This window comes from Canis lupus, chromosome 24, assembly GCF_003254725.2.
Source record: "Canis lupus dingo isolate Sandy chromosome 24, ASM325472v2, whole genome shotgun sequence".
NCBI classification, from domain to species: domain Eukaryota; kingdom Metazoa; phylum Chordata; class Mammalia; order Carnivora; family Canidae; genus Canis; species Canis lupus.
Window position 1 is genome coordinate 121,453 of NC_064266.1, and position 20,749 is coordinate 142,201.

General features: G+C 44.8%; 1 protein-coding gene across 1 annotated transcript; it reads right to left on the reverse strand.

Annotated features, from left to right (window-relative positions):
• Positions 1–18,214: 18,214 nt before the first annotated feature.
• Positions 18,215–20,321, reverse strand: LOC112673464 (scm-like with four MBT domains protein 1). The gene is given in 3 exon segments (XM_035706034.2): positions 18,215–18,634; positions 18,637–19,898; positions 19,900–20,321. Coding segments are annotated over 3 exon segments (1,725 nt in total). The 3' UTR covers positions 18,215–18,593.
• Between the last annotated feature and the right edge of the window lie 428 nt (positions 20,322–20,749).

Sequence of the window (20,749 nt, forward strand, 5' to 3'; positions counted from 1 at the left end):
AGAGCCAAGTGACAAGCTGCATACCAGGAAGGATTCTGTCTCCCAGTCCAATCCATCACTTTCCATGAACCCTCACCCGTACAATGGAGGTAGTTTCAAACTCCTAAAGGAGCGAGTTTAGTTGAAAGCTGGCTTCAAGGCAAACATATTTCTGAGAGTTGAGCCCAGGTACTGTCCCTCACAGCTCCAATCAGCAGTGCTCTTAGCTTCTAGTTCCCTTATGTCACATGCCTGAGAGAAACTGAATGAGAGGCAACAGACAAGCTGCAGTCCTGCAAGGATTCTGTCTCCATATTCAGTACATCATTTTCCATGGAACTTCCTCACCCTGAATGGAGTTCGGTTCTACCTCCATTCGGAGAGAGGCTAGATGCTAGAAAGCTGGCATCAAGGCACACATAGTTCTGAGAATAAAGCACAGGTGCTGTTCCTCATGCCTCCATACTGCTAGTGAACTGAGCTTCAGACTCCCTTATGGTAGATGCTTGTCAGAAGCTGTGTGAGATGTAAGTGGCAAGCTTGGAACTCTGAGTTCAGTGAAGTGCTTTCATGGAACCTCCTCACCTAGACTGGAGCTGGCTTCTAATCCTTATAGGAGAGAAGCTGGCTGCAAACTAGGATCAAAGCCTCATTATTTCTGAGAGTTGAGCAAAGGGTCTATCCCACACGCTTCCACTGCCTGTGGTCTTAGCTTCTAATACCCTTATGTTAGATGTTGGGCAGAAGCTGTGTGAGAGTCATTTGGCTCAGCAGGCTTGTGTGTCTGAAATCCATGCAGTGCTTTCCATGGAACCTCCTCATGTAGAATGGATCTATGTTCTAACTCCTATAGGAGTGGGGCTACTTGAAAGCTGGCTTCAAAGCCTACTTATTTCAGAGGGTTGAGTAAAGAGCCTGTCCTTCACAGCTCCACATTCCCTGTGGACTTAGCTTCTACTCCCTTATGTTAGATGCCTGAGAGCAGATGTCTGAGAGCCAAGTGGCAAGCTGCATACCAGGAAGGATTCTGTCTCCCAGTTCAATACATCACTTTCCATGAACCCTCACACATACAATGGAGTTAGGTACTAACTCTCATAGGAGTGAGGCTAGTTGAAAGCCTGTTTCAAGGCAGACATATTTCTGACAGTTGAGCCGAGGGACTGTCCCTCATGGTTCCAATCGGCAGTGCTCTTAGCTACTAACTCCCTTATGTCACGTGCCCAAGAGAAGCTGTGTGAGAGGCAACAGACAAGCTGCAGTGCTGCAAGGATTCTGTCTCTCAGTTCTATACATCACTTTCCATAAAACCTCCTCACCTAGAATGGAGCTTGGTTCTAAATCCTTTAGGAGAGAGGCTAGTTGAAAGCTGGTATCAAAGCACACTTAGTTCTGAGGAATAAGCACAGGTGCTGTCCCTCCTGCCTCCACACTGCTAGTGAACTGAGTTTCAAACTCCTAGAGGTAGATGATTGGCAGAAATAGTGTGAGAGGCACGGGGCAAGCTGTAGACCCAAGAGGGCTGTGTGTCCAAATTCAATACAGCACTTTTCATTCACCTCCACACCTACAATGGAGCTTCATTCTAACTCCCATAGGAACAAGGCTAGTTGAATGCTGGCTTCAAGGCATACTTCCGAGAGTTGAGCAAAAGGCCTGTCCCATGCGCCTCCACACTGAATCTGGAATAGCCTCTAACACCTTATGTTGGATGCTTGTCAGAAGCTGTGTGGGAGGCAATTGGAAATCTGCAGGCCCAGGAGGCTTCTGTGTATGATTTCAATACATCGCTTTGCATGGAACCTTCCCACGTAGAATGGAGCTATGTTCTAACTCTCATAGGAGCAATGCTATTTGAAAGCTCTGTTCAAGACATACATCTTGCTGAGACTTGGGAAAAGGGCCTTCTCTCGCAGCTCCACACTGCCTGTGGAGTTAGCATCTAACTCTCTAATGTTAGATGCCTGAGAGAGCTGTCTGAGAGGCAAGTGGCAAGCTGCATACCAGGAAGGATTCTGTCTCCCAGTTCAATACATCACATTCCATGAACCCTCACATGTACAATGGAGGTAGTTTCTTTTTTTTCTGTGATGTAAAATCACTAGATAAGTATCTTTTTATTAGAGTTCAATATGCCAACATATAACACTCAGTGCTCATCCTGCCAAGTGCCCCCCTCACCCAGTCACCCCAACGCCCCACCCACCTCCCCTTCCACTACCCCCTTGTTTATTTCCCAGAGTTAGGTGTCTTTCATGTTTTGTCACCCTGATATTTTCACTCATTTACTCTCCTTTCCCTTTATTCCCTTTCACTAATTTTTATATTCCCCAAATGAATGAGACCATATAATGTTTGTCCTTTTCCAATCGACTTATTTCACTCAGCATAATACCACTGGAGATAGTTTCAAACTCCTAAAGGAGCAAGTTTAGTTGAAAGCTGGCTTCAAGGCAGACATATTTCTGAGAGTTGAGCACAGATACTGCCCCTCACGGCTCCAAACGGCAGTGCTCTTAGCTTCTAGTTCCCTTATGTCACATGCCCAAGAGAAACTGAATGAGAGGCAACAGACAAGCTGCAGTCCTGCAAGGATTCTGTCTCCATATTCAGTACATCGTTTTCCATGGAACTTCCTCACCCTGAATGGAGTTCGGTTCTACCTCCATTTGGAGAGAGGCTAGATGCTAGAAAGCTGGCATCAAGGCACACATAGTTCTGAGAATAAAGCACCGATGCTGTCCCTCATGCTTCCATACTGTAGTGAACTTAGCTTCAGACTCCCTTATGTTAGATGCTTGTGAGAGAAGAGAGAGCTGTGTGAGAGGTAAGTGGCAATCTGTAGGCCCAAAAAGCCTGTGCAAGTTCAATACAGCACTTTCCATTGCACCTCCACACATAGAATGGAGGTAGATTCTAACTCCCAAAGAAACGAGGCTAGTTGATGAATACACATTCTTCTCAAGTGCACATGGAACTTTCTCCAGAATAGACCACATACTGGGTCACAAATCAGGTCTGAACTGATACCACAAGACTGGGATCATCCTCTGCATATTCTCAGACCATAATGCCTTGAAATTAGAACTAAATCACAATAAGAAGTTTGGAAGGACCTCAAACACGTGGAGGTTAAGGACCATCCTGCTAAAAGATGAAAGGGTCAACCAGGAAATTAAGGAAGAATTAAAAAGATTCATGGAAACTAATGAGAATGAAGATACAACCATTCAAAATTTTTGGGATGCAGCAAACGCAGTCCTAAGGGGGAAATACATCACAATACAAGCATCCATTCAAAAACTGGAAAGAACTCAAATACAAAAGCAAACCTTACACATAAAGGAGCTAGAGAAAAAAACAGAAAATAGATCCTACACCCAGGAGAAGAAGAGAGTTAATAAAGATTCGAGCAGAACTCAACAAAATCGAGACCAGAAGAACTGTGGAACAGATCAACAGAACCAGGAGTTGGTTCTTTGAAGGAATTAATAAGATAGATAAACCATTAGCCAGGCTTATTAAAAAGAAGAGGGAGAAGACTCAAATTAATAAAATCACGAATGAGAAAGGAGATATCACTACCAACACCGAGGAAATACAAACGATTTTAAAAACATATTATGAACAGCTATATGCCAATAAATTAGGCAATCTAGAAGAAATGCATGCATTCCTGGAAAGCCACAAACTACCAAAACTGGAACAGGAAGAAATAGAAAACCTGAACAGGCCAATAACCAGGAAGGAAATTGAAGCAGTCATCAAAAACCTCCCAAGACACAAGAGTCCAGGGCCAGATGGCTTCCCAGGGGAATTCTATCAAACGTTTAAAGAAGAAACCATACCTATTCTACTAAAGCTGTTTGGAAAGATAGAAAGAGATGGAGTACTTCCAAATTCATTCTATGAAGCCAGCATCACCTTAATTCCAAAACCAGACAAAGACCCCACCAAAAAGGAGAATTACAGACCAATATCCTTGATGAACATGGATGCAAAAACTCTCAACAGGATACTAGCCAGTCAGATCCAACAGTACATTAAGAAAATTATTCACAACGACCGAGTAGGATTTATCCCCAGAATGCAAGGCTGGTTCAATGCTCGTAAAACAATCAATGTGATTCATCATATCAGCAAGAGAAAAACCAAGAACCATATGATCCTCTCATTAGATGCAGAGAAAGCATTTGACAAAATACAGCATCCATTCCTGATCAAAACTCTTCAGAGTGTAGGGATAGATGGAACATTCCTTAAAATCTTAAAAGCCATCTACAAAAAGCCAACAGCAAATATAATTCTCAATGGGGAAGCACTGGGAGCCTTTCTCCTAAGATCAGGAACAATACAGGGATGTCCACTCACCACTGCTATTCAATATAGTATTGGAAGTCCTAGCCTCAGCAATCAGACAACAAAAAGACATAAAAGGCATTCAAATTGGCAAAGAAGTCAAACTCTCCCTCTTCGCCGATGACATGATACTCTACATAGAAAACCCAAAAGCCTCCACCCCAAGATTGCTAGAACTCATACAGCAATTTGGCTGCGTGGCAGGATATACAATCAATGCCCAGAAATCAATGGCATTTCTATACACTAACAATGAGGCTGAAGAAAGAGAAATTAAGGAGTCAATCTCATTTACAATTGCACCCAAGAGCATAAGATACCTAGGAAAAAACCTCACCAAAGAGGTAAAGGATCTATACCCTCAAAACTATAGAACACTTCTGAAAGAAATTGAGGAAGACACAAAGAGATGGAAAAATAGTCCATGCTCATGGATTGAGCCCATCACCCAGTCACCCCCACCCCCTGCCCTCCTCCCCTTCCACCACCCCTAATTCGTTTCCCAGAGTTAGGAGTCTTTATGTTCTGTCTCCCTTTCGATATTTCCCACACATTTCTTCTCCCTTCCTTAATATTCCCTTTCACTATTATTTATAATCCCCAAATGAATGACAACATATAATGTTTGTCCTTCTCCGATTGACTTACTTTACTCAGCATAATACCCTCCAGTCCCATTCACGTTGAAGCAAATGGTGGGTATTTGTCATTTCTAATGGCTGAGGAATATTCCATTGTATACATAAACCACATCTTCTTTATCCATTCATCTTTCGATGCACACCGAGGCTCCTTCCACAGTTTGGCTATTGTGGACATTGCTGCTAGAAACATCGGGGTGCAGGTGTCCCGGCGTTTCATTGCATCTGTATCTTTGGGGTAAATCCCCAACAGTGCAATTGCTGGGTCGTAGGGCAGGTATATTTTTAACTCTTTGAGGAACCTCCACACAGTTTTCCAGAGTGGCTGCACCAGTTCACATTCCCACCAACAGTGTAAGAGGGTTCCCTTTTCTCCGCATCCTCTCCAACATTTGTGGTTTCCTGCCTTGTTAATTTTCCCCATTCTCACTGGTGTGAGGTGGTATCTCATTGTGGTTTTGATTTGTATTTCCCTGATGGCAAGTGATGCAGAACATTTTCTCATGTGCATGTTGGCCATGTCTATGTCTTCCTCTGTGAGATTTCTGTTCATGTCTTTTGCCCATTTCATGATTGGATTGTTTGTTTCTTTGGTGTTGAGTTTAATAAGTTCTTTATAGATCTTGGAAACTAGCCCTTTATCTGATATGTCATTTGCAAATATCTTCTCCCATTGTGTAGGTTGTCTTTGAGTTTTTTTGACTGTATCGTTTGCTGTGCAAAAGCTTCTTATCTTGATGAAGTCCCAATAGTTCATTTTTGCTTTTGTTTCTTTTGCCTTCGTGGATGTATCTTGCAAGAAGTTACTGTGGCCGAGTTTAAAAAGGGTGTTGCTGTGTTCTCCTCTAGGATTTTGATGGAATCTTGTCTCACATTTAGATCTTTCATCCATTTTGAGTTTATCTTTGTGTATGGTGCAAGAGAGTGGTCTAGTTTCATTCTTCTGCATGTGGATGTCCAATTTTCCCAGCACCATTTATTGAAGAGACTGTCTTTCTTCCAATGGATAGTCTTTCCTCCTTTACCGAATATTAGTTGACCATAAAGTTCAGGGTCCACTTCTGGATTCTCTATTCTGTTCCACTGATCTATGTGTCTGTTTTTGTGCCAGTACCACACTGTCTTGATGACCACAGCTTTGTAGTACAACCTGAAATCCTGGCATTGTGATGCCCCCAGATGTGGTTTTCTTTTTTAAAATTCCCCTGACTATTCGGGGTCTTTTCTGATTCCACACAAATCTTAAAATAATTTGTTCCAACTCTCTGAAGAAAGTCCATGATATTTTGATAGGGATTGCATTAAATGTGTAAATTGCCCTGGGTAACATTGACATTTTCACAATATTAATTCTGCCTGAATCTAGCTTTCAATTAGCCCTGCTACTATGTGAGTTTGAAGCTAGCTCCACTCTAGGTGAGGAGGTTCCATGGAGTGCGCTATACTGAACTTAGAGACACAAGAATTCTGGGCCTGCAGTTTTCCACTTGTCTCTCACTCAGCTTCTGACAAGCATCTAACATTAGGGAGTTAGAAGGTAAGTTCACAGGCAGTGTTGAGCTGCGATGGATAGCACCTGTGATCAACTCTCAGAAATATGTATGCCTTGAACCCAACTTTCAACTAGCCTTGCTCCTATTGGACTTAGAAGCTAGGTCCACAGTAGGTGAGGAGATTCAATGGAAAGTGCTGTATTGACCTCTAAGAAACAAGCCTTCCTGGTCTGCAGCTTGAAAATTGCCTCTCAGCTTCTGAAAGCATCTAACATAAGGGAGTTGAATTTAAGACCATAGGCAGTGTGGAGCCACGAGGGACAGCACCTGTGGTTAACACTCATGAATAACTATGCCATGAAGCCAGCTTTCAACTAGCCTTGCTACTATGGAAGTGTAAAGCTTACTCCACTCTATGAGAGATGGTTCAATGGAAAACCCTATATTGAACTTGGAGACACAAGCCTTCTTTGTCTGCAGCTTGCCTCTTACCTCTCACACAGCTTCTGACAGCCTCTAACATTAGGGTGTTAGAAGCTGAGTTCACAGGCAGTGTGGAGCCAGGAGGGACAGCACTTGTGCTCACTCTCAGAAATATGTATGCTTTGAACCCAGCTTTCTACTCACCTCGCTCCTATGGGAGTGAGAAGCTAGCTATTCTAGGTGGGGAAGGTCAATGAAAATCGCTGTATTGAACCTGGAGACCCAAGTCTTCCTGGCCTGCAGCTTGCCACTAACCTCTAACACAGCTTCTGACAAGCATCTAAAATAAGGGTGTTAGAAGTTAGGTCCACAGGCATGTGGAGCCGTGAGGGATAGCACGTGAGCTCAACTCTCAGAAATATGATTGCTTTGAATCCAGCTTTCAACTAGCTTTGCTCCTATGGGTGTTGGAAGCTAACTCCACTCAAGGTGAGAAGGTTCCATGGAAAGCGCTATATTAAAAAAAAAAAAAAAAAGAAAGAAAGCGCTATATTGAACTCAGAGACACGAGCCTTCTGTGCCTACAGCTTGCCACTTGTCTCTCACACAGCTTTTTGTTTTTTTTTTCTCACACAACTTCTGACAAGCATCTAATATAAGGGAATTAGAAGCTAATTTCACAGGCAGTGTGGACCCATGAGGGACAGCAAATGAGTTCAACACTCAGAAATAAGTATGCTCTCAACCCAGCTTGCAACTAGCCTTGCTACAATGAGAGTTTGAAACTAGCTCCACTCTATGTGAGGAGGTTCCATGAAAAGCACTGTATTGAACTCAGAGACCCAAGGCTTCCTGGCCTGCAACTGGCCACTTGCCTTTCATAGAACCTCAGACAAATATCTAAAATACGGCAGTTAGAAGTTAACTCCATAGGCTTGTGGAGCCGCAAGGGACAGCATATGTGCTCAACACTCAAAAATAAGTGTACCTTGAATCTAGCTTTCAACTAGGCTTGTGTTTGAAGTTAGCTCCACTCTAGGTGAGGAGGTTCCATGGAAAGCGCTATATATTTTTTAACTATTTATTTATTTTATTTTTTTAAATAATAAATTTATTTTTATTGGCATTCAATTTGCCAACATACAGAATAACTCCCAGTGCTCCTCCCGTCAAGTGCCCCCCTCAGTGCCGGTATATTGAACTCGGAGATACAAAACTTTCTGGCCTGCAGCTTGCCACTTGCCCCCCACCCCACAGCTTCTCACAAGCATCTATCATAAGGGAGTAAGAAGCTAAATCCATAGGCAGTGTGTAGCCGCAAGAGACAGGCCCTGTGCTCAATTCTCAGGAAAAAGCAGGCCTTTAAATCAGCTTTCAACTAGACTCTCTTCTATGGGAGTTAGAAGCCAACTCCACTCTAGGTGAGGAGGTTCCATGGAGAGCACTCTAACTCAGAGACACAAGCCTTCCTGGTCTGCAGCTTGCCACTTGCCTCTCACATAGTTTCTGTCAAGCATCTAAAATAAGGGAGTTAGAAGCTAAGTCCACAGGCAGTGTGGAGCTGCAAGAGACAGGCTGTTTGCTCAACACTCAGAAAGCTGTATGCCTTGAAGACAGCTTTCAAGCAGCCTCTTTCCTATGGGAGTTAGAAGCTAGCTCCATTCTAGCTGAGGAGGTTCCATGGAAAGTGTAGTATTGGACTCGAAGATACAAACTCTCTGGGATGCAGCTTGCCACTTGCTTCTGACACACAGGAGGTAGAATCTAGCTGTACTAGGGTTGAGAGTCCATGGAAATGCTATGTACTGAACGGTGAGCACCCAGTGTTCCGGGAGAGCAGCTTTGCACTACCCTCTCACCTACTGGCCATAGAACCAAAATCAAACGCACATGTGGTGTCTCATGGAAAATGTGGCCTACTCCACTCTGAGAAACAAGTGTTCCTTGAGGGTAGTTTCTGACAAGCCTCTAACATAAAGGATTTAGAAACTAAGTGCATAGGCAGTGTAGAGCTGTGAGGATCAGGCCCTGTGCTCAACTTTCAGAAATAAGTATGTCATGAACCCAGCATTCAACTAGCCTCACTCCATTGGGAGTTAGAAACGAGCTCCACTCTAAGTGAGGAGGTCCCATGGAAAACTCTCTACTGAACAGGGAGACACAAGCCTTTCTGGTCTGCTATCTTCTGTCATGAATCTAAAATAAGGGAGTTAGAAGCTAAGTCCACAGGCAGTGTGGAGCTGCGAGGGACAGGCTGTTTACTCAACACTCAGAAAGAAGTATGCCTTGAAGCCAGCTTTCAAGCAGCCTCAATTCTATGGGAGTTAGAAGCTAGCTCCACTCTAGCTGAGGAGGTTCCATGGAAAGCACAGAATTGAACTCGAGACAAAACCTTCCGGGCTTGCAGCTTGCCACTTGCCTCTGACCCACAGGAGGTACAAGCTAGCTGTACTAGGGTTGAAGGTCCATGGAAATGCCATGTACTGAACAGTGAGCAACCAGTGTTCTGGGGGAGCAGCTTTGCACTACCCTCTCACCTACTGGCCTTAGAACCAATATCAAAAGCACATGTGGTGGCTTGTAGGGAATGTGGCCTACTGTAACCTGAGAAACAAGTGATCCTTGAAGGAAGCTTCTGACAAGACTCTAACATAATGGATTTGGAAGCTAAGTCCACAGGCAGTTTGGAGCCCTAAGGGACAGGCCCTATTCTCAACTCAGAAATAAGTATGTCATGAACCCAGGTTTCAACTAGCCTTGCTCCACTGGGAGTTAGAAACGAGCTTCACTCTAGGTGAGGAGGTCCCATGGAAAGCACTGTATTAAACTCAGAGACACAGCCATCCAGGCCTAGAGCTTGCCACTTGCCTCTCACCCATCTTCAGACAAGCATCTAAGGGACTTAGAAGCTAAGTCCACAGGCATTGTGGAGCCTTGAGGGACAGGCCATTTCCTCAAAACTCAGAAATAAGTATGTCATTAACCCAGCTTTCAATTAGCCTCGCTCCATTGGGAGTTAGAAGCTAGCTCCATTCTAGGTTAGGTGGTTCCATGGAAAGCTCTGTACTGACTTTGGAGATAACAGCCATCAGGGCCTGCAGCTTGCCACTTGCCTCTCACCCAGCTTCTGACAAGAATCTAACAAAAGGGAGTTAGAAGCTAGTTCTACAGGCAGTGTGGAGCCAGAAGGGACAGGCACTGTGTTCAACTCTCAGAAATAAGTATGTCATGAACCCAGCTTTTAATTAGCCTTGCTTCTATGGGAGTTAGAAGCTAGTTCCACTCTAGGTGTGGAGGTGCCATGGAAAGGGTTGTATTGAACTCGGAGACACAAGACTTCCGGGACTGCAGCTTGCCATTTGCCTCTCACACATGGGAGGTACAAGGTATTTGTATTTGTATTTGTATTTGTACAGGGTTGGTGGACCCACGGAAATACTATGTACTGAACGGTGAGCACCCAGCATTCCAGGGGAGGAGCTTTGGACTACCCTCTCACCTACTGTCCTTAGAACCAAAATCAAAAGCACATGTGTTGTTTCATGGGAAATCTGGTATAAGGCACTCTGAGAAATAAGTGTTTCTTGCAGTTAGCTTCAGACAAGCCTCTAATATAAGGGAGTTAGACGGTAGGTCCACAGTGGATGTTGAACCGTGAAAAACAGGCCCTGTGCTCAAGTCTCAGAAAGAATTATTCCTTGAATCCAGCTTTCAACTAGCCTCATGCTAATGGGAGTTATAAGCTAGCTCCAATCTAGGTGAGGAGATGCCATGGAAAGCACTGTATGAACTCAGAGACATTATCCTTCTAGGGCTGTAGCTTGCCACTTGCATCTCACATTCGGGAGTTACATGCTAGCTGTACAGGGGTGGAGGGCCCATGGAAATGCTATGAACTAAACGGTGAGCCCCCAGGGTTCCAGGGGAGCAGCTTTGAACTACCCTCTCATGTACCGGCCTTAGAACCCAAATCAAAAGCACTTGTGGTGGCTCACAGGAAATGTGGCACATAAAAACTCCTAACTCTGGGAAACAAACTAGGGGTGGTGGAAGAGGAGGAGGGCGAGGGGTGGGGGTGAATGGGTGACAGGCACTGAGCGGGGGCACTTAACGGGATGAGCACTGGGTGTTATTCTGTATGTTGATAAATTGAACACCAATAAAAAACAAATTTATTATATATATTAAAAAAAGGAAATGCAGCCTCCTGCACTCTGAGAAACAAGCGTACCTTGCAGGTAGCTTCTGACAAGCCTCCAACAACGGAGTTGGAAGCTAAGTCCACAGGCAGTGTGGAGCCAAAGGAACAGGCCCTATGCTCAACTCTCAGAAATAAGTAGGCCTTGAAGCCAGCTATTAACTAGCCTCATTCCTATGGGAGTTAGAAGCTAGCTCCACTGTAGGGGAGGAGGTTCCATGGAAAGTGCTGTATTGAATGTGGAGACAGAAGCCTTCCTGGCCTGCAGGCTGCCACTTGCCCCTCACACAGCTTCTCACAAGCATCGAACATAGGGAGTTAGAAGATAAGTCCACAGGCAGTGTGGAGCTGCAAGGGACAGGCTGCTCACTACTCAGACAGAAGTATGCCTTGAAGCCAGCTTTCAAGCAGCCTCTTTCCTATGGGAGTTAGAAGCTAGCTCCACTCTAGGTGAGGAGGTTTCATGGAAAGGGCTATATTGAACTCAGAGATAAAAGCCTTCTTGGTCTGCAGCTTGCCACTTGCCTCTCACACATGGAAGGTACAAGCTAGCTGTACAGGGGTGGAGGGCCCACGGAAATGCTATGTACTGAATGGTAGGCAACCAGTGTTGTTGGGGAGCAGCTTTGCACTACCCTCTAACCTACTGGCCATAGAACCAAAATCCAAAGCACATGTGTTGGCTTGCAGAAAATGTGGTCTACTGCATTCTGAGAAACAAGCGTTCCTTGCAGGTTGTTTCTGACAAACCTGTAACATATAAGTGATTTAGAAGCTAAGTGCACAGGCAGTGTGGAGCCACAAGGGCCTGGCCCTGTCCTCAACTCTTAGAAAGAAGCTGTCTTTGAACCCAGCTTTCAAGTAACCCCCATTATTTGAGAGTTATATGCTAGCTCCACTCTAGGTGAGGAGGGTCCATGAAAAGGTACTATAGTGAATCTGAGACACAGGTAGTGCTGGGCCTGCAACTTGAAAGTAGCCTCTCCCCACTTGAGGATAAGGGTTGCTTCATAGTTTTGGATCACCCATGCAAATGCTATGTAGTGAACTGTCTGCTACCATCGTTCCTGGAAAGCAGCTTTCCACTACTCTCTCACCTCCTGGCCTTAGACTCTAGATCAACGTACCTGTGGAGGCTCACGGTAATGCAGCCTATTGCACTCTGAGAAACAAGCGTTCCTTGCATGCAGCTTCTGACAAGTCTCTACATAAGGGAGTTAGAATTTATATCAACAGCTGGTGTGGAGGCCAATGGAAATGCACTGTAAATAACTCCAAGAAACAAGGGTTCCTTGAAGGCAGCTGTCAATTTACCTCTAAGAAAAAGATGCCTGGCAATGCCTGGGTGGCTCAGCAGTTGGGCGTCTGATTTCAGTTCAGGTCGTGATCCCAGGATCAGTGATCAAGTCCCCCATCCAGCTCCTGTGAAAAACCTGCTTCTTTCTCTGCCTACGTCTCTGCCTCTCTTTGTGTGTGTCTCTCATGAATATAAAAATAAATCTTTAAAAAAATGTATTTAAAAAAGCAAGAAAATAAAAAGAAGCCTGACCCTACCTCGACAGTAGGAGGCACAGGAGCACTAGAAGTTAGCTGTACTTAAGTCTAGAAAGAAGCATTCTCTGAATGCAGCTTTCAACTAGCTTTTCACATAAGGGAATTAGGAAGTATCTTAAAAGGGGCACAGTGGAAGAACCCTGCTTTAACTCGGAGAATCGGTCATTCCTGTAGGCGATTTCCCCTAGACTCACACATACTGGTTAAGAAACTTTCTGACATTAGGTGTGGTGATGCAATGGAAAGGCATTGTGCTTACCACTTAGAAGGAGCATTCCATGAAAGCAGCTATCAACTAGCCTCTCACCTCTGGGAGTTATATGCTAGCTCCACTCTAGGTGAGAAGGTGCCATGGAAAGGCACTGTGCTAAACTCTGTGACACAAGCATTCTGGGCCTGCGGCTTGCCACTAGCCTCTCACCCACGGCAGATACAAGCTAGCTGCACTGGAGTGAATAGTCCACTGGAAATGCCATGTAGTAAACTGTGAGCAACCAGCGTTCCTGGAGAGAAGTTTTGCGCTACCCTCTCACCTCCAGGCCTTAGAACCTAGATTAATTTTACCCGTGGAGGCTCGCGGGAAATGCGGCCTCCTGAACTCTGAGAAACAAAATTTTCTTGCAGGCAGGCTCTAACATAAGGGAGTTAGAATCTATGTCAACAGTTGGCGTGGAGGCCCATGTAAATGGACTGTACATAACTCCAAATAACGGTTCCTTGAAGGCAGCTGTTAACTTGCCTCTATTTAAAAGGAGCCTGACTCTCTCTTGACAGTGGGTGGCGCATGTGCAGTAGAAGTGAGCTGTAATTAAGTCTGAGAAAGTAGTTTTTTTTTTAATAATAAATTTATTTTTTATTGGTGTTCAATTTGCCAACATACAGAATAACACCCAGTGCTCATCCCGTCAAGTGCCCCCCCTCAGTGCCTGCCACCCAGTCACCCCCACCCCCTGCCCTCCTCCCCTTCCACCACCCTTAGTTCGTTTCCCAGAGTTAGGAGTCTTCCATGTTCTGTCTCCTTTGCTGATATTTCCTACCCATTTCTTCTCCCTTCCCCTCTATTCCCTTTCACTGTTATTTATATTCCCCAAATGAATGAGACCATATAATGTTTGTCCTTCTCCGATTGACTTATTCCACTCAGCATAATACCCTCCAGTTCCATCCACGTCGAAGCAAATGGTGGGTATTTGTCATTTCTAATGGCTGAATAATATTCCATTGTTGAATGGATAAAGATGTGGTTTATGATGAATGTATAAAGAAGATGTGGTTTATGTATACAATGAATGCAGCTTTCAACTAGCCTCTCACATAGGTTCGCTCATGAATGCCCTGACTTTTGGGGAGGAACTGATGCTTGGTTCCCTTGGGGAGATACTCTGGTCTTCGTTTGGTTGGTTTGTTGCTGCAGCTTTTGATATCTTTGCAGGAAACCAGCCCTGTTCTGATTTGAAATTGAAAACAACGGATAGATGGGATCTAGATGTGGTCACGCTACCTGACATCTGGAGTTGTTTTCATAAAAGGGGAATATTGGAACATCGGGTCTTTCATGACCTCTCTACAAACAGGAGTGATACAAAGCAGAGTTTGTTGGCATCTTGTCTGTGTCTATGTGTCTGTATGTGTTCTCTGTAGGAGAGGTTTCCTCTGCCTCTGGATGCTATTGCTAAAATCTGTAAATGAACTATCTAGGTCATGAGTTAAAAGGCAGGCGCAGCTAAAAATCGGGCACCGTATAGCTCAGAAAGTTAAAGATAAACCCCAGTGTTTTACAAGTTTCCATGATCTGGGATGAAATTCCCTACATTCGCAACACCTGTGTGGCTCAGTGGTTGAGCGTCTGCCTTTAGCTCAGGACGTGATCCCAGAATCTAGGATTGAGTCCCACATTAGGCTCTTTACATTGGAGCCCGTTTCTCTCTCTGCCCAGGTCTCTGCCTCTCTCTCTCTCTCTCTCTCTCTCTCATAGATAAATTCAAAAAATCTTTTTAAAAAAGACAAAAGAAAAGAAGAAATTCCCTACATTCGGACTTCTAGGTCACCCCCTCAAAAAGATGCCTCCCAGGACATGACCCAAGAGGTGGTCCAGAGACACAAGGATAGACCAAGATTTTACATACCTGACCCAACCACCACTTCCCAATAATCAAAATCATGAAGAAGAGTGGGAGAGCAGGCCAGGTGGACACCAGAAATCTGAAATCCACTCCTCCTCCCAAGCACAAGCAGCAGAACTGATGCTCAACCCACTATCTGCTCCTCCACCTCTTTCAGAGGGCTGAAAGGCAACCCCAGATGAAGCCTGTATTGCAGGAGGAAAAGACAGGAGGCCGAGACGAAGGAACAGGTGGAGAGGAGGCGGAAGGGTGGAAGGTGAGGATTAAAAAACGGGAAAGAGGGATGCCTGGATGGCTCAGTGGTTGAGCATCTGCCTTCCACTCAGGGTGTGATGCTGGGGTCCTGGGTTCAAGTCCCACATTGGGCTCCACGCAGGGAGCCTACATCTCCCTCTGCCTGTGTCTCTGCCTCTCTCTGTGTCTCTCATGAATAAATAAATAAATCTTAAAAAAACCTTTAAATTTACTTCAGCCCCCACCTCTGCCTCTCCCTTCCCCCTCTCACTCCCCCCGACTCTCCTTCCTCCTCCCCCTGTTTCTGCACCACTCCTCTGGCTGGAGTGGTCAACCTCTCTGCCATCCCAGGTGCCTCCAGCGTCATCGCTTCCCCACCTCCCCACCCCTACCAAGGAGCAAAAATCACCCCAAGCCATTGGGCCACCTCCTTCTTTTTTTTTAAAAGATTTTATTTATTTATTTATCAGAGAGAGAGGGAGGCAGAGACACAGGCAGAGAGAGAAGCAGGCTTCATGCAGGGAGCCCGACATGGGACTCGATCCCACATCTCCAGGATGACACGCTGGACCAAAGGTGGTGCTAAACTGCTGAGCCACCCAGGCTGCCCAAGGGCCACCTCCTTCTGAGGTTCACATTGGAGTACCTCCCAAATCAGCAGGCAAAAAGGGGCCTGAGGGCTCCCTGGACTTAAACTGCCCACTTCAGAACAGACAGTGGGAGTGGGGAACAAATCAGTTGACTTTTTAGTGGACATAGGGGCGACATATACGGCTTTCAAGTCAATTCAGGGTTGTTGGTTTATTTTAAAAAGACATGTCTTTGGAGCTATCAACGTCACACATCATACAGATAACCAGCTTTAAACTCCCATCCCCTACTGCCCCCTCGAATTGTAAAATTGCTTGATTTTCAGTTATGTCTGCCTTACAAGCCTTTGGGGTGGGTGGTGGGATATGCTGCACTCCCGTCACAGTTTGTGAGCCTGGAATGGTGGTAATTGAAATAGACCCTTCCATCACCAACAAACCAGATTTGCCGTCTCGTTATACAACAAGCATAAAAAAGAAAATGAGAACTACTTATGCCCTTGTTCCTCTCAGGCTGACCGGGATGCTGGAGGGTCCAGGCCCTAGGGAGGGCCCTACTCAACTTTGCTGTTAACTCAATGGATTAGTTAAGTTGTACCTGTTGTGATTTGTCCACAGAAACTACTTAAAATGGTCGATTTTATCTGTCTCTTATACTTTTCATTGTTAAGAGCAAATAGGTAAAATTAAAGAAAAAAGGTTTATAGGTAAACATTTACAATAGCTTCCAAAATCTTTGGTGACCTGAAACTTTGAGGTCGTGTTAGGTTAATTGATAAATTGGGTTGAATTCATCGTATACCTACGTCTTTTCAACATAAGGTAAAATACTAAAGCATGAATCACTAAGACACTCAAGGTGTCTTTTTTGTTTTGTTTGATTGTGTTTTCCTTCCTCTTCCCCCTTTTCTTCCCCCCTCCCTTTTTTCTTTTTATCTTTTGTCTTATTCAGGAAAACTGCAGATACTTGTGTGTGTTAGTAAACATGTTTCGTGCTTTCGTCAAAATTGTATTATAAACACACACACAGGGCAGCCCCGGTGGCGCAGCGGTTTAGTGCCACCTGCAGCCCGGGGCATGATCCTGGAGACCTTGGATCAAGTCCCACATCAGGCTCTCTGCATGGAGCCTGCTTCTCCCTCTACCTGTGTCTCTGCCTCTCATTCTCTCTCTCTGTCTCTATGAATAAAGAAATAAAATCTTTAAACACACACACACACACACACTGTGTTTTTAAAAACTATGACATGTATTAATACATTTGCCAATCTAAAGAATTCTGGTACAATAGACAGTGCACCATTGGTTGCTACTGACTTTTCATCAAAGACTGAGGTTTCTAGGAGTTTAAAGTCTGCCACATGGGGGATACCTGGGTGGCTCAGCGGTTGAGCATCTGTCTTTGGCTCAGGGCATGATCAGGGGGTCCGGGATTAAGTACCACATCTGGCTCCTTGCAGGGAGCCTGCTTCAGTCTATGTCTCTGGCTCTTTCTCTCTCTCCATCTCTCATGAATAAATAAGCAAAATCTAAAAAAAAAAAAAAAAAAAAAGATTCTCTCTCTCTCCCTCCCTTCCTCCTTTCCCCCTTCACACAAGTGCTCTCTCTCTAAATAATGTAAATAAGTACAATTTTTTAAAAAGTCTGCCACATGGAATCGAGACTGCTGGAAAACAACTCTGTGTGTGAGAAGGTAGGAGATGTGTAGACGAGGTACAAGGCATGATAATACATTTTTTGTTGAGGAAAAAGAAAATAATTTTGTCCTGAAATGAGCCCGGCTATTTTTTTTTAAGATTTTATTTATTTATTCATGAGAGACACAGAGAGAAGGCAGAGATATAAGCAGAGGGAGAAGCAGACTCACGGCAGGGAGCCCAATGTGGGACTAGGTCCCAGAATTCCCGGATCAAGCCCTGAGCCTAAGGCTGAGGTCCAACTGCTGAGCCACCCAGGCGTTCCCCCCTCCTTTTTTGTAAGATTTTATTTACTTATTCATGAGAGACACAGACAGAGGCAGAGACCCAGGCAGAGGGAGAAGCAGGCTCCTCATGGGAGCCCCATGTGGGATTTGATCCCAGATCCTGGGATCACGACCAGGGCTGAAGGCAGGCACCTCACCGCTGAGCCACCCAGGCATCCCCTGAAGGAGACTTATTGTTTTGTTTTGTATATTTTTGTACTGGAGTTCGACTGGGTGACAGGCACTGAGAGGGACACTTGATGGGATGAGCACTGGGTGTTTTTTTTCATCCCCAAAATGAACTGTTTTAATTTTAAAAAAGCTTAAAAACAGGGGATCCCTGGGTGGCGCAGCGGTTTGGCGCCTGCCTTTGGCCCAGGGTGTGATCCTGGAGACCCGGGATCGAATCCCACATCAGGCTCACGGTGCATGGAGCCTGCTTCTCCCTCTGCCTGTGTCTCTGCCTCTCTCTCTCTCTCTCTGTGTGACTATCATAAATAAATAAAAATTTAAAAAAAAAAAAGTAATTTTAAAAAAGCTTAAAAACACAATGACAATGAAGCACTGATATGCCTTAGGCAGAGTCCCAAATCAGTGCTGACTTAAAGCTATGTCCATTCTTTCCAAGAAAGAAAAAGTAGAGAACAAAGTTCAGTCTACAATGGTAAGGAACAGAACAGAAAGGAAACAACCATAAGGATGCTTTCCAGCAGCCTAGATTATTCTTCGTTTTCAGGCCACACCACTGGAAATGCTTATTCTTCTTACAGGAGTCTTTTCTTCACAACCTTTTTTTTTTTTTTTTAAACTGCAATCTGCTGACCAAGAGATGCCCACATTTCCACTGGCAGAAGAGCCGCTTCTGCGTAGTTTTTGCTTCCTCAGTGTGGGTCCTCCTTCCCTGAAAGTGCACAGAGAGCAAGCCCACCTCTGTTGGGCCCAGAGCCCCAGGGATGTTTCAGCTCCACTGGTAGAGCAGGGAGAAGGATTTGCTTCATTTGTGCTTCAAAGACACAGCTCACTTTGGTTGTCCTTCTCAGTTGGCAAACTGCTCATAGAAAGCAAACTTGATTCTATGTGGTGGCAGAGTTTGATGGCAGGGCCCAATTTTAAGTCCATGCACTCTTGAACAGTGGGAAGGGTAAGGGGCAACAGGGCCTGCCCGTCAATTTCCTGGTCTAGAAATATTCTCGCTAAAGGCGCACAGTCAGTGGATCTGATGAACCAGACAACATCCACCACACTCCACTTCAGGGAGTTACTGTCCAGGTGAAGCCTCTCAGCAACTTCAATTCTTATTTCCTTTGGTGAAGGAGGTTTATTCTCATCATCAGAAAATGAGAAAGTGCGAAGCCCTCTTTTTCTCCATTGTCTGTCTGGAGGCAGTGATGCAGAGATCTCACTTTGGGTAGGCGAGGAAGAGCATGACTTCTCTGACATTTCTGACTCTTCCTGTAGCTCGTCCTGTTGCTCAGATGTACTGTCCTCACTGAGGGAATCATCATCTCCTTCATCTGGGTCCTCCTCATCTTCACCTCCACTTCCCTGGGGCGAGCCTGCTGGGGTGTTATCAACAGATGCAGAGGAGCGTTTCTTCTTATGGACAAAAACATTTTTCCGCCTCTTCCTCCTCTTACTGGCTTTTTTCAGGGCACATGCTAAGTTGCTATGCCCACCAGGTGGCCTCCCAATTCTTTTATTTTTCTTCTTTCCATAATAGTGTGTATATTTGGTCTTTGTAAGCACAGAGCAGTTCTCAGAACATTTGTCCAGAACCATCCGTGGGCCAAAGAGATTCGGACAGCACTCCAGCTTGATGCAGGTTTGCCGGCAGAACTCAGTCACCCCATCTGCCGTCTTCACTACCTCAACAGTAGCCCGGTAACTCTTTCCTTTGTTTTTGGCTTTTAGGACCTTCCCATATCCATGCCATACGGAGTCTTTGTCCAGCTGCAACTCTTGAAGGACACGACTGGGTTTATAGGCTTCATTGATAAGTAAAGTGAGGACCTCTCTGAGGACCAGAACACAGCTCCCAGGTGCTACACACTGAGGCAGCTCAGCGATTCTTCCTTTGTTAAGATATGGCCCTGAGAAGCAACGGTGGTTGAAGTATATCTTTGGACAGCAATATTTTCCATTAATCATAACTGAGTCTGTGGAGTTCAGCTCCTGATTCTTCAGGCCCTCATGGACAGTCCTGGAGGATGGTATTTGTTTTTCTGGTTGAACCACTGCAATTTTCCTCTGTTTGTGTACTCGTGCTCGGCGAGGGGCACTGAGGGGATGGCCATTGGTTTCACACCAGTCCAAAGGAAATATATCCATGGATTCCACACTCAATACATTCAGGTATGGGCTTCTTTGAACCCTCCAGCTGGAGCCACAGGTAGGAGCCTCTCACTGCAGTAATAGTGGTAACACACACTTCTTCAGGGAGAAGAGGGTTCACTGCTTCAAGCTTCATCTTCTCCTTATATTCATGCTCAGAAATGGACGGAGGGAAGCACCTCTGGGGAGCAGCTTCAGCACCACACTGTTTGAAGTAGTTGGCTCAATCAAAGTCCTGGCCCAGGTAGCCAGGAGGGGGGCTGATGTGTAAACCATTCTTTAGACTCCACTGCACAGGGAAAATAGGGTAATCTGCTGGCAAATTGAAGGAGACTTTTTGACTGAGATTGGGAGAAGTGAGTTTTACAAGTACACTGGTATAACATTGAAATTTGCCTCTTCTCTCTGTTAAAATGCCAAGGTTTTCTTGCATTGTTAGTCTACTCTTGATAAGAGATTGTGAACAGAGAAGAAAAGACATTTTTTTTTCTTTGCTTGCCCGGAACAACAAGGTTTTTATATTCATTTTTATTCAGTCTTTACCTAAGTATGAGAGTGAAAACTTCTCAATATTAAAAGAGCGACATTTTGGTACAACTCTATAAACTCCTGTAGAATCTCCTAGGACCACCTTGCCAAAATAGATACTGAAGTTTTCAGTTTTGTAAGGATCCATGATCCTTTGTAGGTACCTGCCTTGAAACCTTCTGAAATGTTGGTTGTTTGGTTGGTTGGTTAGGCTGGCTGGCTGTTCAGTTGTTCATTCATTCATTCACTCATTCATTTTCAACAGATTCCCAGAAAGTAAAACCCTAAATAGAGTCTCTTGACTAGTTAATGTAGTTTACCTGCTATGTGAAG